The sequence below is a fragment of the Lissotriton vulgaris genome, chromosome 6 (genome assembly GCF_964263255.1).
Source record: "Lissotriton vulgaris chromosome 6, aLisVul1.2, whole genome shotgun sequence".
In the NCBI taxonomy this organism is placed as follows: Eukaryota; Metazoa; Chordata; class Amphibia; order Caudata; family Salamandridae; genus Lissotriton; species Lissotriton vulgaris.
The window spans coordinates 1,912,856,684-1,912,881,558 of NC_141694.1; the positions used below are offsets into that span (position 1 = coordinate 1,912,856,684).

Here is a 24,875-nt window from a genome sequence, read left to right on the forward strand (position 1 = left end):
GGGCTAGTCCAGTGTTCCTTACACAGCTTGGTGGGCAGCTCCTAAACCCTGTCACCCCCAGTGGTATACGTTTAGGACTAGGCCCTACCGCCTAAATCTCCTGCGTAGGGTCCCCCAGGTCAGTGATGCGCCATCTGACTGGAAAGTTTCCCTCCCTTTTCTTTTATAGTCCCAGGTCAGGTGACCACTCTATGAGATGGCAGTTGGTGACCACTCCCCTATTCCGGAAGGTTCCAGGAGCTTCCTCACTCTAGCTATGGGCATGGAAGGTAGGCTGGTGTCGCAATAATGTTTAGGGGTTCCAGCCAGCTCCTGGCTACTAGAGTGCGTCTAACAAGACCACGCTGCAGTAGCAGGGGTCAGTGGCAGCCATGTTGGGGGAAGAGAGCACCTGCATCTTAGCATTGATTAGCAATGGGAAGGTGCCCGGAGACCTAAGGCCAATAAAAAAGTAGGTGGAAAAAATGAGGCAAGGGCGAAAAAAAATAGGGAAAGACCACCCTAGGGCTGACAGGTCTAACAAAGTAGGTAACTCTTTCTGGCGGTATATAAAGCCATGATAGTTCAATTTTAAATATTTTTTTTGCACAGGGATTTTGACCTCAAATTCTTTAGAAAAGTGTCGGTTAAGATATGTGAAGGTTGGATACAATTTCGGAACAATTAATATTTTAGAGATAGAACAAAGCTGAACACATATTTAGGATTCGTCAGTGATTGTGCACTAGTTATATATTGCTTATTGATGGTGCAGATGTGAACAAGCAGGATGTTGATCATTCTTGACATTTTATAGGCATGTGTGGCACAAAGTATTATTCTTTTAAGACTTGGTCTGCTTTTAAGGTGGTAATTATACATCAATTGTAGGCAGTGTTGGCACAGTGCTGTTCATTACTATCATAATCTTTCTGATTTAAGGCCTGGTTTGTAAGTCAGCGTAGGGAATACTCCATCACACACATGATGGCTATCCTGTGCACCGTATTACCATTCCCATGGAATAGAATGTGATTGTAATACAGTAGATGGGATATCCGTCACGTTTGTGACGGAGTGTTCCCCTCTGCCGATTTCTAACTCCGGCCCTAATTATGGTAATTTTTCTTATATTGTGAGCATTCTTGATAGAATAGTGCCCAGTCATGGCGCAGTGCTTGCACTGGGATAATGCTGGTAAATATTGGTACTGCTTCCTAGCCCATTTGTAACAGCAAATGAGGAAGTGAGGATGGTAATGTCTTTGGCTGGACCTTGGGGCTTCATGAATGAGAGCCTTCCAAAAAGAACAAACTTTCTTCTTGTGATGTTAAGTTTTAAGCTTCGGCAAGATTTCAGCCAGTATCTTTGGCTGACGGCTATCTTGTGAGTGGGGTCCCTGGAGTCTCTATGCAGAAGTTTGATTTAACTAGTAAGAGGGTGAAGTAATTTGGAGCACTACAAATGACATGAGAAAGAAATAGAAATATGTAAATAACAGATTGTTATATTTATGATGAATTTAATCTTAGGTTAATGAACTAATGTCAGCTCTCTGTTTTTCTAGTCCTACAGTTCGAAGAAATGCAAGAAAAGAAAAACAACAGCACATTCAACTGTTTCCTGAAGTAACTTCTCCATTGACATAGCTGGCAAATCATTTCTGGAATCACCCCTTCCCTGGAAGTAGCTGGGAAGTCAGCGGCTTTGCCCATGAGCGCTAACTATCAGGGAGAATATAAGACACAAAAAATCTGAAGGGAATCGAAAGCATCTACAGTCGTTATTGGTGCAATAAGATATTCCATTGCAAATGTATACAATGGGTATTTGACACCAACACACATTTTGTGTCTAATGAATATGACACCTTTCCTCTAAAGGGCAAATAATATGCTTTCCACATGGGAAAGGCCACTGTTTTATACTTCAGTGTGTCCTGAGAAGTTGCAGAAATCTACTAAATGTTACAAACATGCACTGTAAAGGACTTTATGGGACATACGCTATCAGTACTATTTGGAGGTTATACCATTCCCAAAGATGAAACACTAATCCAAGGAGACCTTGACACTTGTGGAACTCTAATATGAAAACTGAATTTAAAAGAGTTTCATTGTAAGCAACAGTCTATGTGACTAGGATTTCATATATATGTTTTTTTTTAAGTGAAATAATGGAGAGACGTTATAAATGTTCAGAATGTAACAAAACCTTTCTTAAAAGCTGCCATCTAAAGGTACATGAGGCGGGTCACACTGGACTGAGACCATATAAATGTAGTGAATGTCACAAGTCTTACATTACAAGAAATTATCTTAAATCTCATCATAGAATTCACACAGGTGAGAAACCCTATAAATGTTCTGAATGCGGAAAAGCTTTCTGTACAAATGGCTCTCTTAAGGTACATCTGGAACGCCACCTAGGACTAAAACCATATAAATGTACTGAGTGTGACAAAGCTTACTTTGCAAAGGGGCAACTAGAAGTACATCAGAGAAGCCATACTGGAGAGAAACCATATAGATGTTTAGAATGTGGCATGTGTTTCAAGCACATAAATATTCTGTTGCGCCATCAGCACACCCACACTGTTGAGAAACCCCATAAATGTACAGAATGTGACAAGGCATTCTTGACTAAAGGAGAGCTAGTGATACATCAAAGAAGTCATACAGGAGAGAAACCATATGCATGCAATGAATGTGACATGGCTTTCATTACCAAAGGACACTTAATGAGACACCAGCGAATTCACACCAGGGAAAGACCATTTAAATGTCCTGAATGTAACAAAGCTTTTATTAGGAAGCAAGATGTGACGCAACACCAGAGGATCCATACAGCTGAAAGAGCATATAAATGTTCAGAATGTGCCAATGCTTACATGACAAAGGGACAACTGATGGTACATGAGAGAAATCATACTGGCGAGAAACCATACAAATGCACTAGTTGTGAGAAGACTTACAGTACAAACAAACAGCTGACGCAACATCAGAAAAATCATGAGGCCAAGAAACTACATAAATGTCCTGAATGTCACAAGGCGTATACCACTAAGGCCTATCTATATAAACATTTGAATATCCACACTGGTAAGCTACTACACAAATGCTCTGAATGTGACAAGGTATTCAGTACAAAGGGACAGCTTTTGCTTCATCATAGAAAACACACAGGTGAAAAACCATATAAATGCACAGAATGTGATATGGTTTTTCGTACAAATTCTCAGCTGACATTACATCAGAGAAATCACACAGGTGAGAAACCATATAAATGTACTGAATGTGACAAAGCTTTTACTACAAAGGCCCATTTATTTTCACATCACAACGTTCACACTGGTGAGAAATCATATAAATGTGTGGAATGTGACAAAGTGTATAGTACAATGGGAGTACTTGTACTTCATCAGAGAATTCACACTGGGGAGAAACCATATAAATGTTCTGAATGTGATAAAGCATTCATTACAAAGGCAAATCTAACTCTACATCAGAGAAGCCACACTGGGGAAAAACCATTTAAATGTACTGAGTGTTGCAAGGCTTTTCAAGGTAAAAGCCATTTAAACAGACATCAAGCAGCCCATGCAGGTCTAAAGCCGTATGCATGTTGGGAATGTGGAAAGACTTTTACTACTAAATCAAATCTAGTGACACACCATAGAACCCATACAGATGAGAAACCCTATCAGTGTTCTGAATGTGACTATGCTTCTAGTACAAAGGCTCACGTAAGAAGACACCAGAAAACACACATTAGGAAAAGTCCTTAAGGTTTTGAATTTGATTAAACTGTCTTTAGGAAAGGATAGCTAGGAGAATAGCAAAGAAACAGTGCTGTCAATCAACCAAACACTTTTAATGGTTGCGTCAAAGCTTTCAGTAAAATTCCATGCCACAGAATCAATACTGAAGAGAAAGGACATAAACTGTTGGATCCCAATTAAACTTCTATTCAGAAACCATTCTACATTTATTATGTGCAATTTCTTGTACGCTGGAATAGATTTGAACATGGTAAAAATGAAAAAGTAAATGACATCATTGCAAAAGAACAAATAATAGCAGCATGCAACGTTGTGGGACCATAAGCAAGTGAATACTTAATAAAATCATTTTGGATAAATACTGGGGAAGTAAAAGTCTCAGGATAACATTACATCAAACAAGATAATAATTCACAGCTTAGGACTCAAATCTGTAGAATTTTATATACTATACCCGGGTTTAATATAATTCATTAAAATTACCATGAAGTATTAGCAATGTGCCTGCTGGCTGACCCATGAAACATGTTTGTCTATAATTACTAATATAAGGAGTCAAAGCGGTTTATTTCAAGGATATTTTCTCCCTGGTGAAATAACATTATATTTATTTATTTATTTATTTATTTATTTATTTTATTTGTTTACATTTGTAATGCGCACAGCTACCCAACAAAGGGTTTCCCGGCGCGGCAGATCCCAATAGCAATGCGGTTACAGAAAACTAGATGTTAAAGAGCCATGACTGCCTCTATGGAAGCCAGTTAAAAGTGGGTGCAGTCTCAGTCTTTCTGTGAACTATGACTGCATTACCATTCAACATAACAAGAGGAAGCATGGGGTAAACCACCTGCCCTCTATTGGACTACCTCTAAAATGCCTTTAAAGGCTAAAGAAAAGCAGAATAAAAGGCCTTTCCGTGTTTCCTATTATTTACTGATAAACCAAAAAGGCCCAAGGTTCATACTGATTGCACTGTTAATGAGATTCATTATGCCCCATTGTGTGAATTTAATCAAAGTTGATTTTTAAGGTAGACTAGCCCCTTCAGATGGTAGATTTGCTATGGTATAAATTCACCATATATTTGTACCTTTAGCCGCCTCCTCAATTTCACAGTGAAAATTTGCTACTTTTCAACCCTTTCATGAAATACTTGGGGAACTTTTAACATTCCTTAAAATATTCTAGGTGTGGAGTTACAATAGCAAGTAACACTCATGAAATATTTTGGTGAAGATTAAACTTTCTCCAAGTATTCTGTGACTGCAATCAGTAAATATGACCTCCCAGTGCCCCCATCCACTGCTACCATGAGGGTGCTGCTCAAGAACACAGAAGTGCCACTGACAAGGGAGATGGCTGAAGGAAACTATTCCTGTGGGATAGGAAGCAGGCTGTGTCCCTCCCCCCGTATCAATCGGCCTTCTCCCCAGTGACTCACGGGGTGCCTCAAGGCTCGTCCATCAGCCCGATTTTATTTAACGTTTATTTAAAACCTCTGATTACGTTAATAAAATCCCACAGGCTAAGAGCAATTAACTATGCCGATGACACTCAGCTCATTCTCTCCTGGGAGGGTGAGGAATCTATTCCTCTGGAGTCGTTTCATGACTGTCTGCGAGACACGGCTTGCTGGCTACACAAGAACTCCTTACAGTTCAACGCCTCTAAAACCGAGGTTCTGTTCTGTGCCGGAAGTCGGATCCCTCGCCCGTTTCCAACGGAGTTCTGGCCCCTGGAAACTCTGGAAAAACCACAGCCGGTTACCACCGTTCGCAATTTGGGTGTTATGATGGACAATAAGCTTACCATGGAAGCCAAGGTTGCGAAAACAGTGCTCACTGCACTGCCCTTATTCGCTCACTCCGCAAGATCTTCCCACTCCTCCCCTTGCAGGCCCGGGCCTTAATAGTCAGGTGCACCATTCTTATTCGCCTTGACTATTGCAACACGCTGTTACTCGAAGCCCCGGCTGTGCTGTTAGACAGACTCCAAAGAGTTCAAAGAGCCGCTGCCAAACTAGCCTTTGGCTGGCCTAGGAGATCCTCGGCCACTGCGGCAATGGCCGAGCTTCATTGGCTCCCTATGAAACAGCGAGTTGCTTTTAAATCTCTCTGTCTCGTTTTTAAAGCCTTACATGGAGTTAGGCCCGTTCCCCTGCAATCTATGTTTGATTGATACATTCCAACCAGAGAACTCCGATCTACAACGGCCTGCCTTGTTAAAGTGCCAAGATTTTAAAAAGTAAGGACAGGAGGAAGATCTTTTAGGGTTACTGCAGCAAGACTCTGGAACAGCCTGCCTCTGGATGTCCGTCAAACAAGTGAACTTCTCCCTTTCAGGAAACTGGTCAAAACCTGGCTGTTCCCTAAAAATTAACTGCTAATTATTCAACTGTTGTCTCCCAGTGCATCTGTTCTTAAGAGTTATCTCAGCGCCAGGATACCTGCAAGGTGATAGTTGCGCTTTATAAATGTTTTAAATAAATAAATAAAATAAATGTTATGTTACTAGATGTGACTTCCTGCTTGCACGCTGTATTTTACACATGTGATTTTAAAGCATAATAAATCCACAGTTGGTAAAACCCCCAGCAACTTTATGCATGAAGTTTTACCATGCAGAAAGTTTGAGACCTCCCAACCTGAAAAAAAATCTTGAAATTGATAGGTCCACTGTTAGATTTACCACGCGGAAACAGCATCTGCGGGTGCAGATTTACTGCACCCTGATTACTTACAATTTGTAATACTAGCCATAATATTTCATGGAGTATATAGATTTCCTAAAATTAAACTGAATTACTAACCTTATAACAGTGTGTTATTTTATTCAAAAGGAATGTAATAATAGTGTTAAATTATATTATTCTAAAATAAAAACAACCACATAAAAATAAAAACATTTTAAGAATGTTCAACATATTACATTTTTTTCAAATTAAACTTAAAATTCAAAATAGAAGTCTGTTAATTTACTTATATTAAAACAATAAACAATAATGGAAAATGTCTACTTTCTAATCCAACAAACACTTTGGTAAAAACATGATTTTTGAAATTACGTTTCAATCTATCATTCAGGATGTATAGAGCGCGGCTAATCACCCGATAGGGTATCCATGCGCCTGCAAGTCCCGGAGGATTATTCGGACAGCCAGGTCTTGAGGGCCATTAGGTATTTCGGAAGTGAGGTGATGGTTGGGAGGTGTGGGCGAGGCCGTTCCAGGTCTTTGCTGCGATGTGGGAGAAGGAGCGTCTTCCACTTCTTCATTAGATGCAGGGAGCATTGGCAAGTGAAAGGGAGGCGGAGTATGGTCTTCTCGGCGGTTGGTGGAAGTTCAGGCGGTGGTTAATGTAGGCAGGTTCATGGTTGTGCAGCCTTGTGTGCGAGGGTATATTATACTAATTCCCCTTCCACAAACATTGAATAAAATGCTTAAATAAAGGAAGTAAAACTTAGTATTCTTACACCAGGCCGCTAAATGTTGGCGAAAGTGTAGATATAGAAAAGGGCAAATTTATTATTACAACTCCAATTTTTTTTAAAAAGTAAAGAAAGGAGTAGGCCAGATTTTCTATTTTCACTCAAGTATGAGGAAATGATATATATGTTTGAGGAGGATGGAACAGGTTGATTGATTATTCTAACTGCAATTCCACACCTAGGATCACAGTTCACTTTACAAAATAGTCTAACTAAGCAGTCGGTAAAAAGAAAATGTAAAACCAATCTCTTGGATATAGTAAGCAGCAATTTGTAAGATGACCTAGGGTGGCATTTGATCTCAATCCTTGAACCCACAGCAAATGCGTCTTTATTGCTCATTCACTTTCAGAATTAACAGGACACCAGTTCTTTGCCAGCTTGAGGTCTCTGGCTAAAATGGGCCAGTAGGTCTTAAAAAATAGCTTGTCCTGATAAACTCTTCTTTGCCATAGCGAGTGGGTGAGTAGATGTTTCAAGGCCTGTTTGGGATGCTCCCTCTCTCCTTTCCTAAACCCTTGTTTCAGTGCACCACCAAAATGATCAAGGACTATATCTGGGGACCAAAATATGCAAATTTAAAATGCCTCAACTACAGGAGTTTACCCCATCAAGGGGCCTGAGGTTACCATAAATTGACCTCTCGTCTAAAACCCGTAAACCTAACACACCTAGCCTACTTCTTAGACCTGGAAGCATCAGACTGGTTGCTACTAGAAAGAACACATAATGGAAGACAACCTTGCACCTAGAATTTAGACAAAAGTGCATCAACCAAAAGCGATCCCTCAAATCTAATTCTTAAGGAACAGAATAAGTATGGACCCACAAATAGCTAGAGCTCAATGGACTCGTGCATACACAAGCCCTAGTGTGAAATAGTACTGCATTACAGATTGAAAAATGCATGATTCACTGGTTAGAGTTGTCAGTCGAGAATTAAACAAATTGATCAAATCCTAACGGGAGTAAAGGTCAAACCCTTTGAAGCACTCCAAGAAGAATTTCATTTAGAAAGTAAACAAAGGTGAAGATATATTCCTTTAAAATACTGCTTGCATGTGAAGCTTTCCCCTTGCCTCAGTCCCTTTTATTCTTGTATCTAAAGGGGTGGAGTGGCTTTAGAGGTGTTGTATCAGGGCTGTATAACACTGAACTAAGAGCTGCATTCCAAGTCACTACAACAACATCTAAAAGAGAAATGGCAAGCTAAACTTGCTAAATATATTTGGAAGAAAAACAAACAACATTACATAAAAAGACATTCCTCCCTCACCCGTTACAGAGACTATGACTCGCCAATTTGTCTCCAACCTCTGATTGCTGAAAGTATAGATATATACGATATACCTGATATTGTCCTGTAAATCTCTGCAAACCACCCGGCAAAGGGTAGCAAACACCAGAAATACTTAAAACCATGAACCTTTGGACTTATCCCCATCACAATCTATGGCAATGGCAGCAGTGAATGAGAAAATTATCTATCGACCCCTAGACCAATCACATATCTTTGACCCTAAATGGAGCCCATTTATATCATCACTGTCACAATAATTAATGGTTGTTAGGAGGCTGTCAAATAAAGCCCGATTGCAGGCAAACTACTTTATTCAAAGTAACAGGCAGACTTTTGCATACATTCTTTATCATTGTCTACATATTTAATATGGAAGTATTTTCTCTCTTGACAAATAACAACCTTTGTAATCTTTATAACTTGTCTTTTTCGAATGAGTCTGTTATTTGATAACTGAAAGTTGAATCTTGCCTTGTTTGCCTCTATAATGTATTTTTCTTCTGCTTCACTGATACGTTGTTGAAGGTTTTATAAGAATGAAGTTTTCTATGGAAGGAAGTAGTGTACATTGTACGAATGTCTGTCTAGGAAATATTTACCTCTCATTCAAACCAAACACTTTGTATGCTAGACATTTATAAGCTATTTAGTATACTAATTCAGATTGTCTATTTTTTTCTTCAAAAGTCAATAAAAATCTGATGACAAAAATAATAATTTTAAATTGTTTTAAAGCAATAACAGAAAAACAATCTGTAGTGATGTTAGATTTGGGGGTCTCTAGTTGGCACAGGTAGGTACATATGACAAATAGGGATGCTCTTGGAGTTCTGGACTTTTTGGTTCCGTCCAGAGGTGTCAGGGAACAACACCCGAAGACCCCGGAGTTCCACCTGCCTTGGTGCACAAATAAACAGAAACACGGGCTTCTCGATGGTGGCGTCAAAGACCAAAGGTTTATTACTGCAGGGACACAGAAGTCACAGAAACCACGCATGGGCAGTGTCTAGGAGCCTGTTCGATTTGTACATAGAGGGTTGCTCCTTATATACTAAAAATTGTGCTCCAGGCAAATATTTCACATGTTAGTACATTCCCAAACCTTTGTGTCCTAAACAATAAATATTTGGCGTTACACAGGAACTGTCGATAATATCTGATGCCAAACATTACGAAGAGGGGTTCCCACTAGTTCATCACAATCCCTTGTCAATATTGCATTCAAGAGCCGGACCGCCTCATCGTAAATTTCGTTACCTCCCCCTAATAAAGATTCAGAAAGAAAGGAACGGAGCCAGGTGTGGAAGATAGAAAAGTGGGATAAGGGATGTTTGTGGGTTGTAAATGGGCAAGGCTACCGGCTTCGGCCGCCTAATCATGATCGGGGCAATGGACACGAGAACCAGTTCGGTAGGGCTGGCCTCGGGCAGAGGAGGCAGCCTTTGTCGAGTCATGCAGCTACAGCGTGTTCTGTTCCAAGGTGCACGTGTCACCCAAAGAGGTGAATCGTCGGCTAAGCCTTACGTGTCCTTAATTGAAATGAAGTGATCAGAGGTTATTGCGTATGTGAGGGCAAGAAACACAAAATGGCCGCCATGATCTAAGATGGATGCCATGGGTAGATCAGAAATGTGTTTGTAACAGGAGTACTCTTGCTCGTAGCATAGCGAAAACACCAGGATATGCTAAATGGATCATTTGCGGTTCGCTGATACCAATATTATGTATTTCCGACGATATTGAAAACACGGGTTCAAATCGTCACGGAACCTCAGACCCTCCTTTTGCCCTTACATAGGCAATTACTCAGTCTATGTCAGAGTCTAATTCTATGCTCATCAGGTCAGTGACATGCTGTTGTATCATCATCCTTTCTCGCGCCTTTTCTCCAAACGCAGGTGGTTTTCTGAAACAGGTTGCAGCACAAAGACTACACAGAGCTGGACCACACTGGATAATCAGGCAGCATGAGAAGAGGAATACTAAGATGACACCAATGACCATCAGAACCTTCCATCCCCACGCTGATATCAGAGTCCAAAACCACTCCATGAAGGACCAGTTTCCCTTGTCTACATGAATAGAGTCGGAAATCTTGTGTAGCTTCGAGATCGCCTCATAGACTGTTGGAGCATTATTAGGAATAAAGACACAGCAGCTCGATTGGATAATTCTGCATACCCCACCTCGATCTGCAAGTATTATGTCTAGAACCATACGGTTCTGCAACGTCATGAGTCTATCCGCCTGAAGCTCAGCTGTCAAATTGCTAAGGGCACCAGCAGTTTCGGTAATAGTAGATTCAACTACCCGTGTTAGCTGACGTATGTTTCTACTATTGGCCATAGGCCCCCAGAATGGAAGGAAGCCTTTGAAGAAGTCTCCAGCTTCCTGACCAGCGGTATCTTCCTTGCTGAAAACACCTCTTGCTACTCTGGTTTTGTGGTAATCGGATGAAGCAGTGTATGTTGGAGGCAACAATCGAGCAATATAACATGATCCTGAAAAGTCAGCAGGCAACCATGTATATGCCCTATCTCGGCAGATGAAGTAGGTACCCCTAGCAGTAAGAAAAGCAGGGGAAGAGTTAGACGGAAACACGTAAGTCTCTACGCACTCACTCCTCCCTAGCTGAGCTCTCGGATTTCTCCCATTACCTTGCAAACAGACTTGACCTCGGTGAGGTACGACCCAGATTGGAGTTGAGCTTTTACGCTTGCTTTCTCCCAAACTAAGGCGATACTCTGAAGAATTCCAACTTAAATATACTCGCAATTCGTCTCTAGGGTAAGATGGAGTATTATTGACGTCCTTGATCATGTCAATAATTCCCTGGACTAAAGCTTTGTTGGCAGAGTTATATTTAGTGGAACGTGGTGGACGCGGAGGATAGGTTTCAAGGGCATAAGCAAAGATGGTTTGAAGGGCCTGAAATGATCCATTATAGCTGAAAGGCAAAACCAGATAAGGAATGCCTTTATCCATAGTGTGGGGTATCAAGCCACACACCCAGCAGTCTGTAGTGTTAACTACCAGTTGGTGTTGGTGCAAGAGTTGTACAAAAGTGTTATTAATGAATTCTGAGCGTCGAGCTTGCTCATGTTCAGGAAACGAGTGAAAAGAGTGTATAGAAGAAACAGTAGAAGTAGCAGGATCAAGGGGAGGTACTGTGGTTTCTGGCATAAAAATCAAACTCATACCAAAGACGATTCCACCCACCAACGTTATCAAAACAATCAAAAATGTAATGACACATTGTATCAAAAAGCATTTGCTGTGAAGAATTCTGTAAAGTCTGTTTCTGCGAACATAAATCACATTTTCTCGTTGCAGCGCAGGAAGCTCCATCTTCTACAATCCGCTCGCGACCACTGATGATGTGTACGTAGATGAAAATGCCTCTATTAGCCCTGGGAGTTCCCAGAACCAACAGAAAGATCGACCTTGTGTCAGACCCCCGCAGATTCAACTAGGCACACAGCCACGACCCTACGGCTACCCAGACGGCAAGGCAATTTTAAAAACAATAAAACAATAGCAAACTTCCTGGCTGAAGGCAAAAGTTCAAAATTTCAAAATATCACAATAGGCAGTTGCCTGCTTTATTTGTCCATATTACGAGGTCGTAAATTGTATCTTTGCTTTGCAGGTACTGTTTGATCGGCAAATAGCATATCACTAGTAGTTGTTGCAGTGTTCAAGTTCGCAGTTGACAGAGTTTTTTCTGATGCAGGGGACAAATGTTCAGAGTTCAAAGGAGTCTTTTCAGGAGGAGAGTCAGATTTCGGAGTGTCGGTAATCAATTCGGCATCGCTGAAAGGGATGAACTTTGGCGTTTTTTCAAATTCGGAGGCACCAATTCCTTTCTTCACCCAGTCGTCGTAAGGAAGTGGCAAAGGTACACGTTTGACATGAGACGCATGTACCCAGTGCTTGCGACCAGCTACACGAACTGCGGTTCTTGTCACAAGCAGGACTTGGAACGGGCCGACGAATCTTTGCTGAAGGTTCTTCGTCCTCGCGAAGTTTCTGATCACAACTTGATCGCCGGGTTTCAGCTGATGCCCTGGACTCTCCAGAGGCTTTGGCAATGCATCGAAAACCTGTTGGTGAATAAGACTCAATTTAGCAGTCAAGTCGTAAAGGTAGTCTATCAACATAGGATATTCTAGAGAACAAAACTCCTTTGGCCTAGGCACACCCCACACATTTGCCGGGCGGCCAAAGACAATCTCATAGGGACTAAGCCCTACTCTAGAATGTACAGTTGCTCTCGTTGATAACAAAGCCAAGGGTAGTGCGTCTGGCCAGGACAAACCCGTGGATGCTTGTATTTTGGCTAGTTTTAGTTTGAGGGTGCCATTGTAACCCTCAACTAAACCAGCAGACTGGGGATGGTTTGCACTATGGAACTTCTGTTTGATGCCCAAACCGGCACACACACTCTGCATAACTTTCCCTATGAACTCACTTCCGTTATCTGACCATACAATCCGTGGCATTCCGAACCTAGGGAAATATTCTTTGAGAAGAATTTTGGCAGTTGATAGGGCAGTATTGTCCTTTAGTGGATATGCTTCGATCCATCTGGAAAAAGCACAGACTACCACCAGGACGTATTTCAAATTATTACACCGATCCATGTGAATGAAGTCTAACTGAATCACTTCAAAGGGGCAGGAAGGAGGAGCGAAGTGACCAGCAGGAGTTGGAGTTCCCTTGCCAGGATTATGCATCAGGCATACCATACAATTTTTCACCACTCTCTCTGCACATTTACTGATCCCATCATTCTTCCAGACTGGAGCCAACATCTTACAGATTCCTTTAGAACTTATATGCGCTACTCCATGCGCCATCGTCACCACTGCAAGCACATACGCATCAGGCAACATCCAACGCTGTTGTTCTGACAAATCAATCCAACACCCACTCGAATCCAACTTGCCCGTACTTTCTCTCCATACACGTTTTTCCTCCTCAGTTGCCTCTTTCTGAATCTCTTTCACACTTTCCATTGTATCCTCACACATTCCAGACTCAGAAATCCATCTTGCAGACGTAGCAACATACATTCTACTCATCATGTCTCTAGCTGTCTGTTTAGCAGTTTCATCAGCAAAAGCATTCCCACGACCAACATCATCCGTGATTGCTTTATGAGCACTGCACTTCACAATCGCAACTTCAGTCGGCAAGGTTAGAGATTCCAACAGGTCGTTAACTAGCTGACCATGTTGAATCTTAGTCCCATGGGACGTAATGAAACCTCTTTCTTTCCACAAACGGCCAAAACTATGGGCCACGCCAAATGCGTACTGACTATCTGTAAACACATTCACTCTCTTTCTCTTAGCTAAAACACACGCTCTTGTTAGAGCTATTAATTCTGCAGCTTGGGCAGAATTCTGACTCACTCTTGCAGTCTCCACAATCGTTCTTAGAGTCGTTACCGCATAGGCAGCAGTCACATCACCATTCTCCAATTTAAAACATGACCCATCCACATACAGCGTGCCATCTGGATCTGACAATGGAGTGTCTTTTAAATCAATACGTCCTTTTGTCTCTTCCTCCATTCTAAAACAACAATCATGGGGCTCGGAATCACTCGACTCTTGATTAGCCGGCAACAACGTTGCTGGATTCAATACATTACATCTTTTGATCTGAATATGACTCGCTAATAATGTCAGCTCATAACCAGATAATCTCGCACTGGTAAGGTGTTGTGTCTTAGTTCGATTCATGAGTGTGTCCACAGCATGAGGAACCATGACCACTAGCATGTTGTTCATCACCAAACCAGCAGATTGTCGAATGGAAGCCGCAGCTGCCGCTGTAGCTCTCAAACAACTAGGTAACGCTCTAGCTACCGGATCTAATGTTGATGAAAAATACGCACAAGGGCGTTGTTTATCACCAAATGTCTGTGTCAGAACACTCAACGCGCAACCTTCTCTCTCGTGAACGTAGAGCGTGAATGGCTTGCTGTAATCCGGTGTACCTAATACAGGAGCTGAACACAGTGCATTTCGTAACTCAGAAAAGCTCTCCTGACATTCATCAGACCATGGCACCGGACTCAGAACATTTTTCCCAGTCAAAGCTACCAATGGTTTTGCTAAAAGAGAAAAATTTGGGATCCACTGTCTACAGTAAGAGGTAATACCTAAAAAGGCACGCACTTCTCTCTGCGTGCGAGGAACACTCATCTGCGTAATTGCTTTTATTCTCTCTGGGGTCAACTTCCTTCCCTCCTTTGACAAGAGATGACCTAGGTAGGTCACTTCTTGGCAGCAGTATTGCATTTTCGAAGGTGATACCTTATGATTCAAATTAGACAAATGATGCAATAATGAAATCGTAGCTGCTTTGCAAGTTTCCTTGTCATCAGCAGCCACTAGAAGATCGTCTACATACTGCACTAGAGCCGAGCCTGGAGGAATGACAAAGGAATCTAACTGACTTTTTAGTGCTTGACTGTAAATAGATGGGCTCTCACAATAGCCTTGTGGAGCGCGTTTAAATCTGAAACTTCGACCTCCTAGACAGAAGCCGAAAATATCCCTGCTTTCTTCGGCTATCGGAATGCTGAAAAAGGCATTCTTTAAGTCGATGACTGAAAACCATGTGGCTGTAGCAGGAATCAATGTTAACAAGGCAGTAATGTCTGGAACTACAGGAAACTGCGGAACCACAATCTTATTAACTTCTCTGAGGTCGATGACAAACCTATACACTGGAGGCTTTGTAGGATCAGTTCGTTTCAAAATCGGTAATACAGGACTGTTACAGACATTTCCTCTAGTTTCTTCAACCACACCTTTCTTAATCAAATCTTGTACAATCAATAAAAGTGCTCGTTCACCTTCACTAGATATTTTATATTGAGGAATTCGTGGAAATTTTACATTTGCTTTCAAAGTGACTACATATGGTGGTATTTCTAAAAGGCCTACATCGTTAGGACCAGTCGCCCAAAGAGTATCAGGGAGTGAACGCAGCTCTGGCGGGAGTGCATCCATTGACAAGTACATCAGAGAGGTGATTCTTTTGCCCAATGTAAGCTGTACTCCTTCCGGAGAACAGTACAATGTCGCATATAGGCGTTTTAACAAGTCTAAACCAAGCAGATTTTCATTACAACCTGTCGTCAAAATTAGGGGTGCTTTCAATTGACACGGTCCAACAGAAATAGACAAAGGACCAGATATGGGGTTGTAAACAGGGGCGCCTGAAAAACCTACAGAAACATTTGTTGAGCCGGACAAAGGTGCGCCAGGGAGTTTCGCATGAATGATAGAACTTTTTGCTGCACCAGTATCCAACAGAAACGGTTCGACTATACCTGATGTTGCTACTGCGACATAAGGCCCACTCTGATCCACTGGAACTGATACTACTCCCTCTCTCTGTCCATGGCTGTCCTAGTACCCATTTTGCTGAAATCCCTCATCCACTTCACAATAGTCTTCAACAAGATACTGTTGAGATCTATTTTGCTGAGCAGACTGTCCATTTCGTTGATCAAAGTGATTGGAAGGGCGATCATTCGTCTGTGGAGGCATAGCACCTCGCCCTCGACCTCTAGAATTTTGCACAAAACCACCACGACCTCTCTGAGCTGCTGCTGCGTTATTTTGCGCTAAGACTGGACACTCATTCTTGTAGTGACCCTCTTTCTTACAGTACGCACACTGATTCCACTGATATTGAGGTCTCGGTGAAGTATAATCTGTTCTTTGATACGAGCCCTGTTGCGTATTATTCTGATTTGTACGAGGCGGATACGCCTGTTGCAAGAGAACTTTAGTCTTTAAGTCTTTCGTTTTCTTATCTGATTTCTCTTTCTCCTCTTTATCCCTATTTTCATAATACTGTGCAGTTGCAAGTATTTGCGCAGTGGTAGAGACAGCCCACGCACTCTCGGAATCTTTTAATTTGTTGCATAGCTCAGGTAACAAATTATGTACGAACTTATCGACAAACAGTCTCTGTCCTCCTTCTGTGCTCATAGCCTGACCACTATGATCTACAAAAGTCTCTTCGAACCTCGTGAAAAAGTCGGAGACACTTTCGTCTTTCTTTTGCCTGCATGCGGACAACTTGTCCCAATTAACACGCAATGCGGGCATCAGAGTCTTCATTAAGTCGATTATCCTACCTGGAAGATTAGCAATTAGGGGTTCGGGTTTTGAACCACCTATTTGCTGACCATCCGCTGCAATGATAGCTCCCCAATCACCACCTAGGGCAACTGGATGATTCTCTTTACGAATTTTAGCCCAAATTGGTTGCGGAACTACATTACCAAACAACATATCAATGTACGCCAGATTCATTACACAGGCCTCAACTGTCTGTGTTAATTCCTTATAGTATCCGGCAGGATTCTTACGCGGGTCTGGCAAGGCCTGTTTCACTGCTAGCACTTCGGCTCGTTTCCATGGAATGTGTATCCACACTCTTTGGAATTGGGCCGGAGCAGCTACAATACCATTGGCATTATCAGCTTGTACAGCTTCGCGCCAAATTGGAGGAACCTCCCTCATTGGATATTGGCGACTTAGCTTCATCTTACCTTTCTCTAAATCTCTTGGTGAACGAAGTGATGGATCACTCCTATAACTTAAAATCAGTTCCATCGCTTCTTCTATATTTTGACCTACTATCATTCCTGCAGCAAACTCTTTCTGAACCTTAATTAAGTCTTCTAAATTCGATTCAACATCATCTTCTTCTACTTCCTCACGTAAAAGCGAGCACATCTCATCAAAAACATACCGTTGCGTTGGTTCCTTCCATTGCATAAATGTATCTAGCACATCTCTCGTACTATATCTCCTACTCTTCGAAATCCATCTGAGAGCCGTGGAATCTAAAATTCCCCGTTCCTCAGTACTTGGAAGCTGACTACGTCTTTGAACAGAGTCAGAAGTAGGAGTCTTCATTAAAGTTTTATAGAAAGGGGACAGAATGCTAGAAACAGAATCAGTGATTCTTCGACGAACAGAAAGTGGAGTCAACACACTCGCAGACGCAGAGAACACAGTAGAAGTAGGGACAGATAGCGGGACAGTAGGAGTATCAAGGAAGATAGTTTGTGGAACAGTAGGTGTAAGCGAAACAGATACAGGTATAGAAGTCGGCAATCCAGGAGGAGGAGGTGCCGTAGGAACATTCATATTGACCACAGGAGGTACAGGAGCTTGATTCTGAGGAGCAGGAGCAGGAATACCAGGTTGTCCAGCAACCGGCAATTGAACATTCGGTAAAGGTGGAGCCGTAGCACCTTGTGCATACGGTGGAGGTGACCTTAACAAATAAGACAACAAAGGATCGTTTTCGGGGTCCTCCAGTATCTTAGCTGTTTTCGATGGCAAGGCAGGATAGCACTTGTCGATCGCTAAATTATGCTCTCTAATGGCCACCTCTATGGCCTTCTCAGACTCGTTGACTTGCAGCTGTTTAGCCGCTTGCTCTAAAGTCAACTCTTCTTGCTCTTTCTGTTCCTTCTTCAATCTTTTAATCTCTCTCTGTTCAGATTCTTTTCGCCAGTAACGGAAAGAATCAAACATTGCCGGCCGGGCTTTCTTCCTAAACAATTTCGCTTCTAAATTATCAAGGATTTCGGGTTCAAAACTACCATGTAGTGGCCAACTAAGGACACCATCCTTTTTCGTATATCGGACCCACACCTCATTATAAGATATAGGACCCACACCATGTTTACAGTACAAGTCATATAAGGGAGTCCCAATCGGAGGAACCAGACATGAGTCCTCCAATCGTGAATCGCTATTGCAACCAAAGCACGACAACATACAATTTCTCCGACTTACCATTTTGCAATCCGGAACACAGAACAAACAAAACACAAAACAGATATGTGCACCTGAACCAAGAACTTAGGCCTACCAAAAACGAACTGATGTATCGATACCCAAACTAAACCAAATAGATTATCGTAACCAGAACAACCAGTGATAATCTTACGAAACCAAACCAAACCAAGAACCAAAAAGGATTTTAACAACCCTCACGAAGTAACCAACTAGCAACCACTAAATACTTAACTGAGGCACTGAAGACGTCACCAAGGAGAAACCCGTCACGTTTCGCCGTACTAAGGACTGCACCTCGGGTCCAAGACAGGGCGACGGTCAAGGCAACGGCCCACTGCAGCCGTCCTGAACGGGAACCCTCGTGGAAGAGAACTTCGGGCCACTTTTGCGATATGCCGGGATCGATGAAGTGGGGCGCCTCCCTCAGGAATCTTCACACGAAGCTTCTCGAACTCTTCAGGCTTTTGGACCGGTACCGAATGACGTCGCCCCACGTTGGGCGCCAATTGGAGTTCTGGACTTTTTGGTTCCGTCCAGAGGTGTCAGGGAACAACACCCGAAGACCCCGGAGTTCCACCTGCCTTGGTGCACAAATAAACAGAAACACGGGCTTCTCGATGGTGGCGTCAAAGACCAAAGGTTTATTACTGCAGGGACACAGAAGTCACAGAAACCACGCATGGGCAGTGTCTAGGAGCCTGTTCGATTTGTACATAGAGGGTTGCTCCTTATATACTAAAAATTGTGCTCCAGGCAAATATTTCACATGTTAGTACATTCCCAAACCTTTGTGTCCTAAACAATAAATATTTGGCGTTACACAGGAACTGTCGATAATATCTGATGCCAAACATTACGAAGAGGGGTTCCCACTAGTTCATCACAATCCCTTGTCAATATTGCATTCAAGAGCCGGACCGCCTCATCGTAAATTTCGTTACCTCCCCCTAATAAAGATTCAGAAAGAAAGGAACGGAGCCAGGTGTGGAAGATAGAAAAGTGGGATAAGGGATGTTTGTGGGTTGTAAATGGGCAAGGCTACCGGCTTCGGCCGCCTAATCATGATCGGGACAATGGACACGAGAACCAGTTCGGTAGGGCTGGCCTCGGGCAGAGGAGGCAGCCTTTGTCGAGTCATGCAGCTACAGCGTGTTCTGTTCCAAGGTGCACGTGTCACTTAAAGAGGTGAATCGTCGGCTAAGCCTTACGTGTCCTTAATTGAAATGAAGTGATCAGAGGTTATTGCGTATGTGAGGGCAAGAAACACAAAATGGCCGCCATGATCTAAGATGGATGCCATGGGTAGATCAGAAATGTGTTTGTAACAGGAGTACTCTTGCTCGTAGCATAGCGAAAACACCAGGATATGCTAAATGGATCATTTGCGGTTCGCTGATACCAATATTATGTATTTCCGACGATATTGAAAACACGGGTTCAAATCGTCACGGAACCTCACTCTCCTCTAGTCAGGATAAGGGGATTACACTCCTAAACTAACCCCTGCTCACCCCCTTGGTTGCTTGGCACGAGCAGAAGGGCTTTACTTCAGAGGCATTTTAAGTTAAGCAGTTGTGACCACATACAGTAACCCAGTGACAACACTACAAATGGACACCACACAGGTTTTATATAAAAAATAAGTAGACTTTATATAGAGTTACTACAAGACCATAAACGACAAAAATACACACTATGATTACTTTAAGATGGTAGATTTAAGCTTAGTTCAGTTCAGTTCTTAGATGCGACACTCTGCGTCAATATACCTTAAGTTGCATTGCGCTTCCACGACAAGCAATGCCGCAGCGATGGGAAATGCAGCAAAGTTGAGATACAAAGAAATAAAGACGTGAAGATCTTCCAGATGCGTTACGCTTCTTGGGGATGCCAGAAGTTCTAGGTTCGATGCATGGGCTGCAGCGGCGACACCCTTACAATGCGACGGCAACAGCTCCATCGGCGACGCTCTTCACCCACGATGCGTGAAGCTTCTGCTCGATGCGACAACTACAGCGGCGACATCCAAGATGCGATGGCAGCAGCTCCGACGGCGGCGCGTTTCTCGGGGATGCAAGGTGCTCTTGGTGCAATGCGACATTTCCAGCAGCGACACCCTCCTTCGGAGTTGCTATGGCAGGCACAGCGACATGCTCCAACCTCGTTGCAAGTTTCTTCTCCTGATGCAGTGCAGTGCGACAACTACAGCGGCGACACCCTCCTTCGGAGTTGCGACAGCAGCAGCACCGACAGCGACACGCTTCCTCTTCGTTGCGGCATGCTTCTCTCCGATGCGGTGCAGTGAGACAGTTCCAGCGGCGACACCCTCTTTCGGAGTTGCGACGGCAGGCACAGCGACGATGACGTGCTTCTTCTCGTTGAGTCGCGCTTCCAGCTCCTTGCGACACGCAGTTCCTCAGAAGGCCCAAAAGAGCAGCATGCACTTCCACAGGAACTTTGGGGAGCTGGGGGGTGAAGTCTGTTGTCCCTGAGACTTCAGCAAAAGGCACGCTCTTTTCCAAGCCCTTGGAGATCCTTCACAAGTTGAAAGTAAAGTACACAAAGGTCCTTTCGCCTTCCTTTGGCAGTAAGGCAACCTCTGCAGGCCAATCCCCCAAGCAGCACTTCAGCTTGGGAATAGTCTCTCCTCAGTTTCTTCAGGTTCCTCTCCTCAGCAAAGGTTTCTTCTTGTAGTCCAAAGTGATCTAGTTTCATGGGATCATGGTCCCAATATTTATACCCCAAAATCCTTTGTTCTCTGAGGGGAGAGGGGCCTTTTCCCAGTCCAAACCAGTTCTGAAGCACTCTATTTACCAGACTTCTCCTTTACTTTCACAGTGCAGGTCATGCACATCAGACACCCCACAGGAGGTGGAGGCAGCATTGTGGAAGGCAAGTACAGTCCTGGAGCACTTTGTTTACATGACTCCTCTTCTTTCAATGTGCAGGGCTGAGACATCAGCCGCTCCCCAGGGGGTGGAGCCAGCATTGTGGAAGGCAGGCACAGCCCTATTCAGGGTTCAGGTGCAACTCCTCCCTCCCATCCAGATGCAGATCTCTCTATTCACCACTGGGTGACTCAGCCTCGTGGAATTCCCCAGCCCTGTCACTCACAAAACCAGACATAGGAATACACAACCTAGCAGAAGCAGGTTTGAATGGTTAGACAAGCAAATACCTACTTTCTAAAAGTGGTATTTGCAAACACAGAATATTAAAATAAACTTTACTGAATGATGTATTTTATTATTCTGAGTTCAGGCATACTAAACTCAAATTTCTACCATGTTCTCTGAGACAGTTAGGATTATAAAATGTAATAACTCTAACAGCCCATTCTGACCTATGGAGAACAGGTAGCCTGCAATAGTGAAAAACGAAAATGGCTGTAATTCACTATTGCGGTACAAAAGGGGGTGGTGATGGATGGCAGTTCGGGCTGGACTGTTCCCATGAGGTATAGGGTCAGACTTATTTGCATATAGCCATGTCTGAACTGGGGTGGCAGAGTGGGCTTAAGAACGGTGATGGATTAAACCCAGATCTTTTGACTGGGTGTGAGTGTTTGATTGGTTCAGATGCTCCATCCATTACCACCCCCTTTTGTACCACTGTAATTCACTATTAGCACATGCCACACACATCAGGGCTTGTCCTACTATATACTTACAAGGCACCCTGCCCTTGGGCCTAACATAGGGGTGACTGAGATGAAGAAAAGGGAAGGTTCAGGGACTTACAAGTGGGTGCACTTGCCTATTCAGCATGACAGTACCAGACTGCACGCAGGCTCTGCAATGGCAGACCTTAGACACATTTTACAGGGCTGTTTTTGTGGGTGGCATAACCAGTGCTGCAAGCCCGCCAGCAAAATGTGGATTTACACGCCCTGGCACACTCAGTGCAGTAGACTAGGGTCCGACAAGTAAACCAAATAGCCAAACATGGAACCACTGATTAATACATCAATTTACAATAGGGAGCACTTGCACTGTGGCCCTAGATAGCAGTGGCACAGTGCCCAAAGCATCTAACACCAGCAAAAATACATGAGGCAACAGCAAAAATCGAAGGGAGACCCACGCCAATGGTGCCAGGTCTAACACGTGATCACACGGAGTGGTTCCTTCTTAAGCTTCTTTGTTTGTAAGCATATCATTACACCCAGAAATCTCCAGCTCCAGCCCTCTCATCACCTGCTTCTTTACAGAATTCCTATGGCTTCCAATTCCCTTTTACATCATCAAGCCCCACCAACATTCCAAATGCAGTACATTTCCACATATCTTCCCCCTTTCCATAAAACAATACCAAGTGGTAATTGCTCAATTGCTCAAACCAAAATAAGAAAACAATAAACATACAATTTCAATAAATGTATACAATTCAAAGACTATGGGAATCTGGAAACACAACTCATTTGCCCATATCAGGATTTTTCACCTTATACAAATTTCTCACACTCCACTCTTTTCCATCTTCCAGTCTGACGACGGATCCCTTCACATAAATCAATCTGCTTTCCCCTTTCCTCAAATGACCCATTTTCTTCGCGGCCACCCATTCATTACAAGCAATCCCCACAATTTTCAGGCCTTTCCTTATGCCATAATTCAACTTATTTTAATTCTGATATTCCATTACCCTCTTTGCCATGCACTCACGGACCACCCAAATCTGATCTTTCCTCTGCAACCACATGGTAGATTTGTTTGTCGCTGGTTCTCTGCCTTTAAGAGCAACAAAAGGAGATACTCTAGTTATGGAATAAGGTATCAATCTGTGAGCCCACATCATTTTGTTCAACTCCTTTCCACAACAAACCATTCGCCAAGGACTGCGGACTACTATTCATTATGATGAGATTGATCCTCTCCACTAATCCATTTGCCGGCCGTCTGAACAATGCCACCTTATCATGTCTAATAACAAAATCTGCCAAAAATTCCTCCATGATACTCGAAACCAACTGCACCATATTGTCTGAAGAAAACTCTTTCGGAATCCCTTCCTCCAAAACACTTCCTTCAAAAACTCAATCACCCTGGTGGTAGTAATATGCTCCATGGACATAAACACACACCACTTACTATGGCCATCCACCAGAAATTGATTCCCTGAACCCAATTTCCCTCCCTAGGACCCAAGAGATCCATAATTAACTTCTCCCATGGCCGAGCGGGCACCTTCAGGCACCCAAGAGGTGGTTGACTAACTACCCTGCGCTTCATACTGTTACTACAAGCATAACAATCACAACAGTTTTCACCTCTTCATCCATTCCCGACCACCAAATGAATCGCCTAAATCTCTTCTTCATCCTACTCCTACCCAAGTGTCCCTCACAGACAATCTTCACCAACCTTCCTCCTACTACTTTGGGTAGAACAATTCGACTGCACCTCAGAATCTTATCTGTGTTTGGAATTCTCATGTACAGAACTCGCACCATTCCTGTGTCATTTGCCAACATCCTTCTGGGGTCTATTTTAATCATGTTTCAATGATTTAGGATACGTTTCTGTTATTTTCAATCATGTCCAAACATGTATTTTTAGCAATGCCTGTTTGATTCCATATTTGTTTTTGGCAATGCTTGTTAGGTTTCCTGGTATCACACACAGATTGTTTATGAACACTTTTGCCAGGGACCTCAATGTCATGCCCTGAGATTAATACGTGACTAACGTAGGAACCACACCCTTGCTTCAACTATAAAAAGCCACGCCCAATGCGCAGAGGTGATTGGCTTTTTGTTTCTTTCGAATGAGGATGAAGATTCGTGACGCTGCGGTCCGTGAAGAAGAGAACTCTGGAATTCTTTAGGTCTTCTTCAACCAAGAGAAACTCAAGAGGACAAGAAAGCTAAGTGACATGTGAAATGCACACCGTATTTGAAAGTGCATTTGAAGTAATTTCCGTGTTGTTTGAAAGCAAGTTCTGCATTAGACGCTCTTGTGCTTTTACCGTGTCAGGAAGTTAAGTGACTTGTTAAATGCCCACAGTGTTGCAGGTGCATTTGAAGTAATCTCTGTGTAGCTGTAAAGGCGAGTTCTGCATTAGAAGTGCTTTTGATTCAGGAACAGAAATATATGTGCGCGAAGCATTTTAAAGGAAAACTGACTACTAGGCACTCGAGAGTTTCAAGGTTATGAGAGGACATAAATCAAGGACTCAAAAGACAATTTGTTCAGTACTTAAAAGCAAACCTCTTCAGCATTGTGTAATTATGTTAAGGTTTAATGAAAGAAGGGAATATGAAAACTGAATAACTTTTTATGTGAAGTTCCAATGAACACAATTTACACATTTGCTTTGCACTGAGTCACGATTCTGTGAAATCCTTGATGAACCTTGACCCCCATGTTTGGCATGTGGCTTGTTATTGAGGTAAATTATAAGAGAGCCTTATTTCTGAGACTTAATTAACCAAAGGCCTTTCAAAGTCATTGCATGTACTTATTGTGTTTTATATTTC

At 42.8% G+C, this 24,875-nt stretch overlaps 1 protein-coding gene across 1 annotated transcript in view; it reads left to right on the top strand.

Annotated features, from left to right (window-relative positions):
- Window positions 1-4,360, top strand: part of LOC147709904 (uncharacterized) — a 33,251-nt gene extending 28,891 nt beyond the window's left edge. Inside the window, exon 2 of the mRNA XM_086928342.1 lies at window positions 1,547-4,360. Within this exon, the coding sequence (XP_086784468.1) occupies window positions 2,156-3,766 (1,611 nt within the window). The 5' untranslated portion in view covers window positions 1,547-2,155 and the 3' untranslated portion in view covers window positions 3,767-4,360. The remainder of the gene's footprint in view (window positions 1-1,546) is intronic.
- The last annotated feature ends 20,515 nt before the right edge of the window (window positions 4,361-24,875 follow it).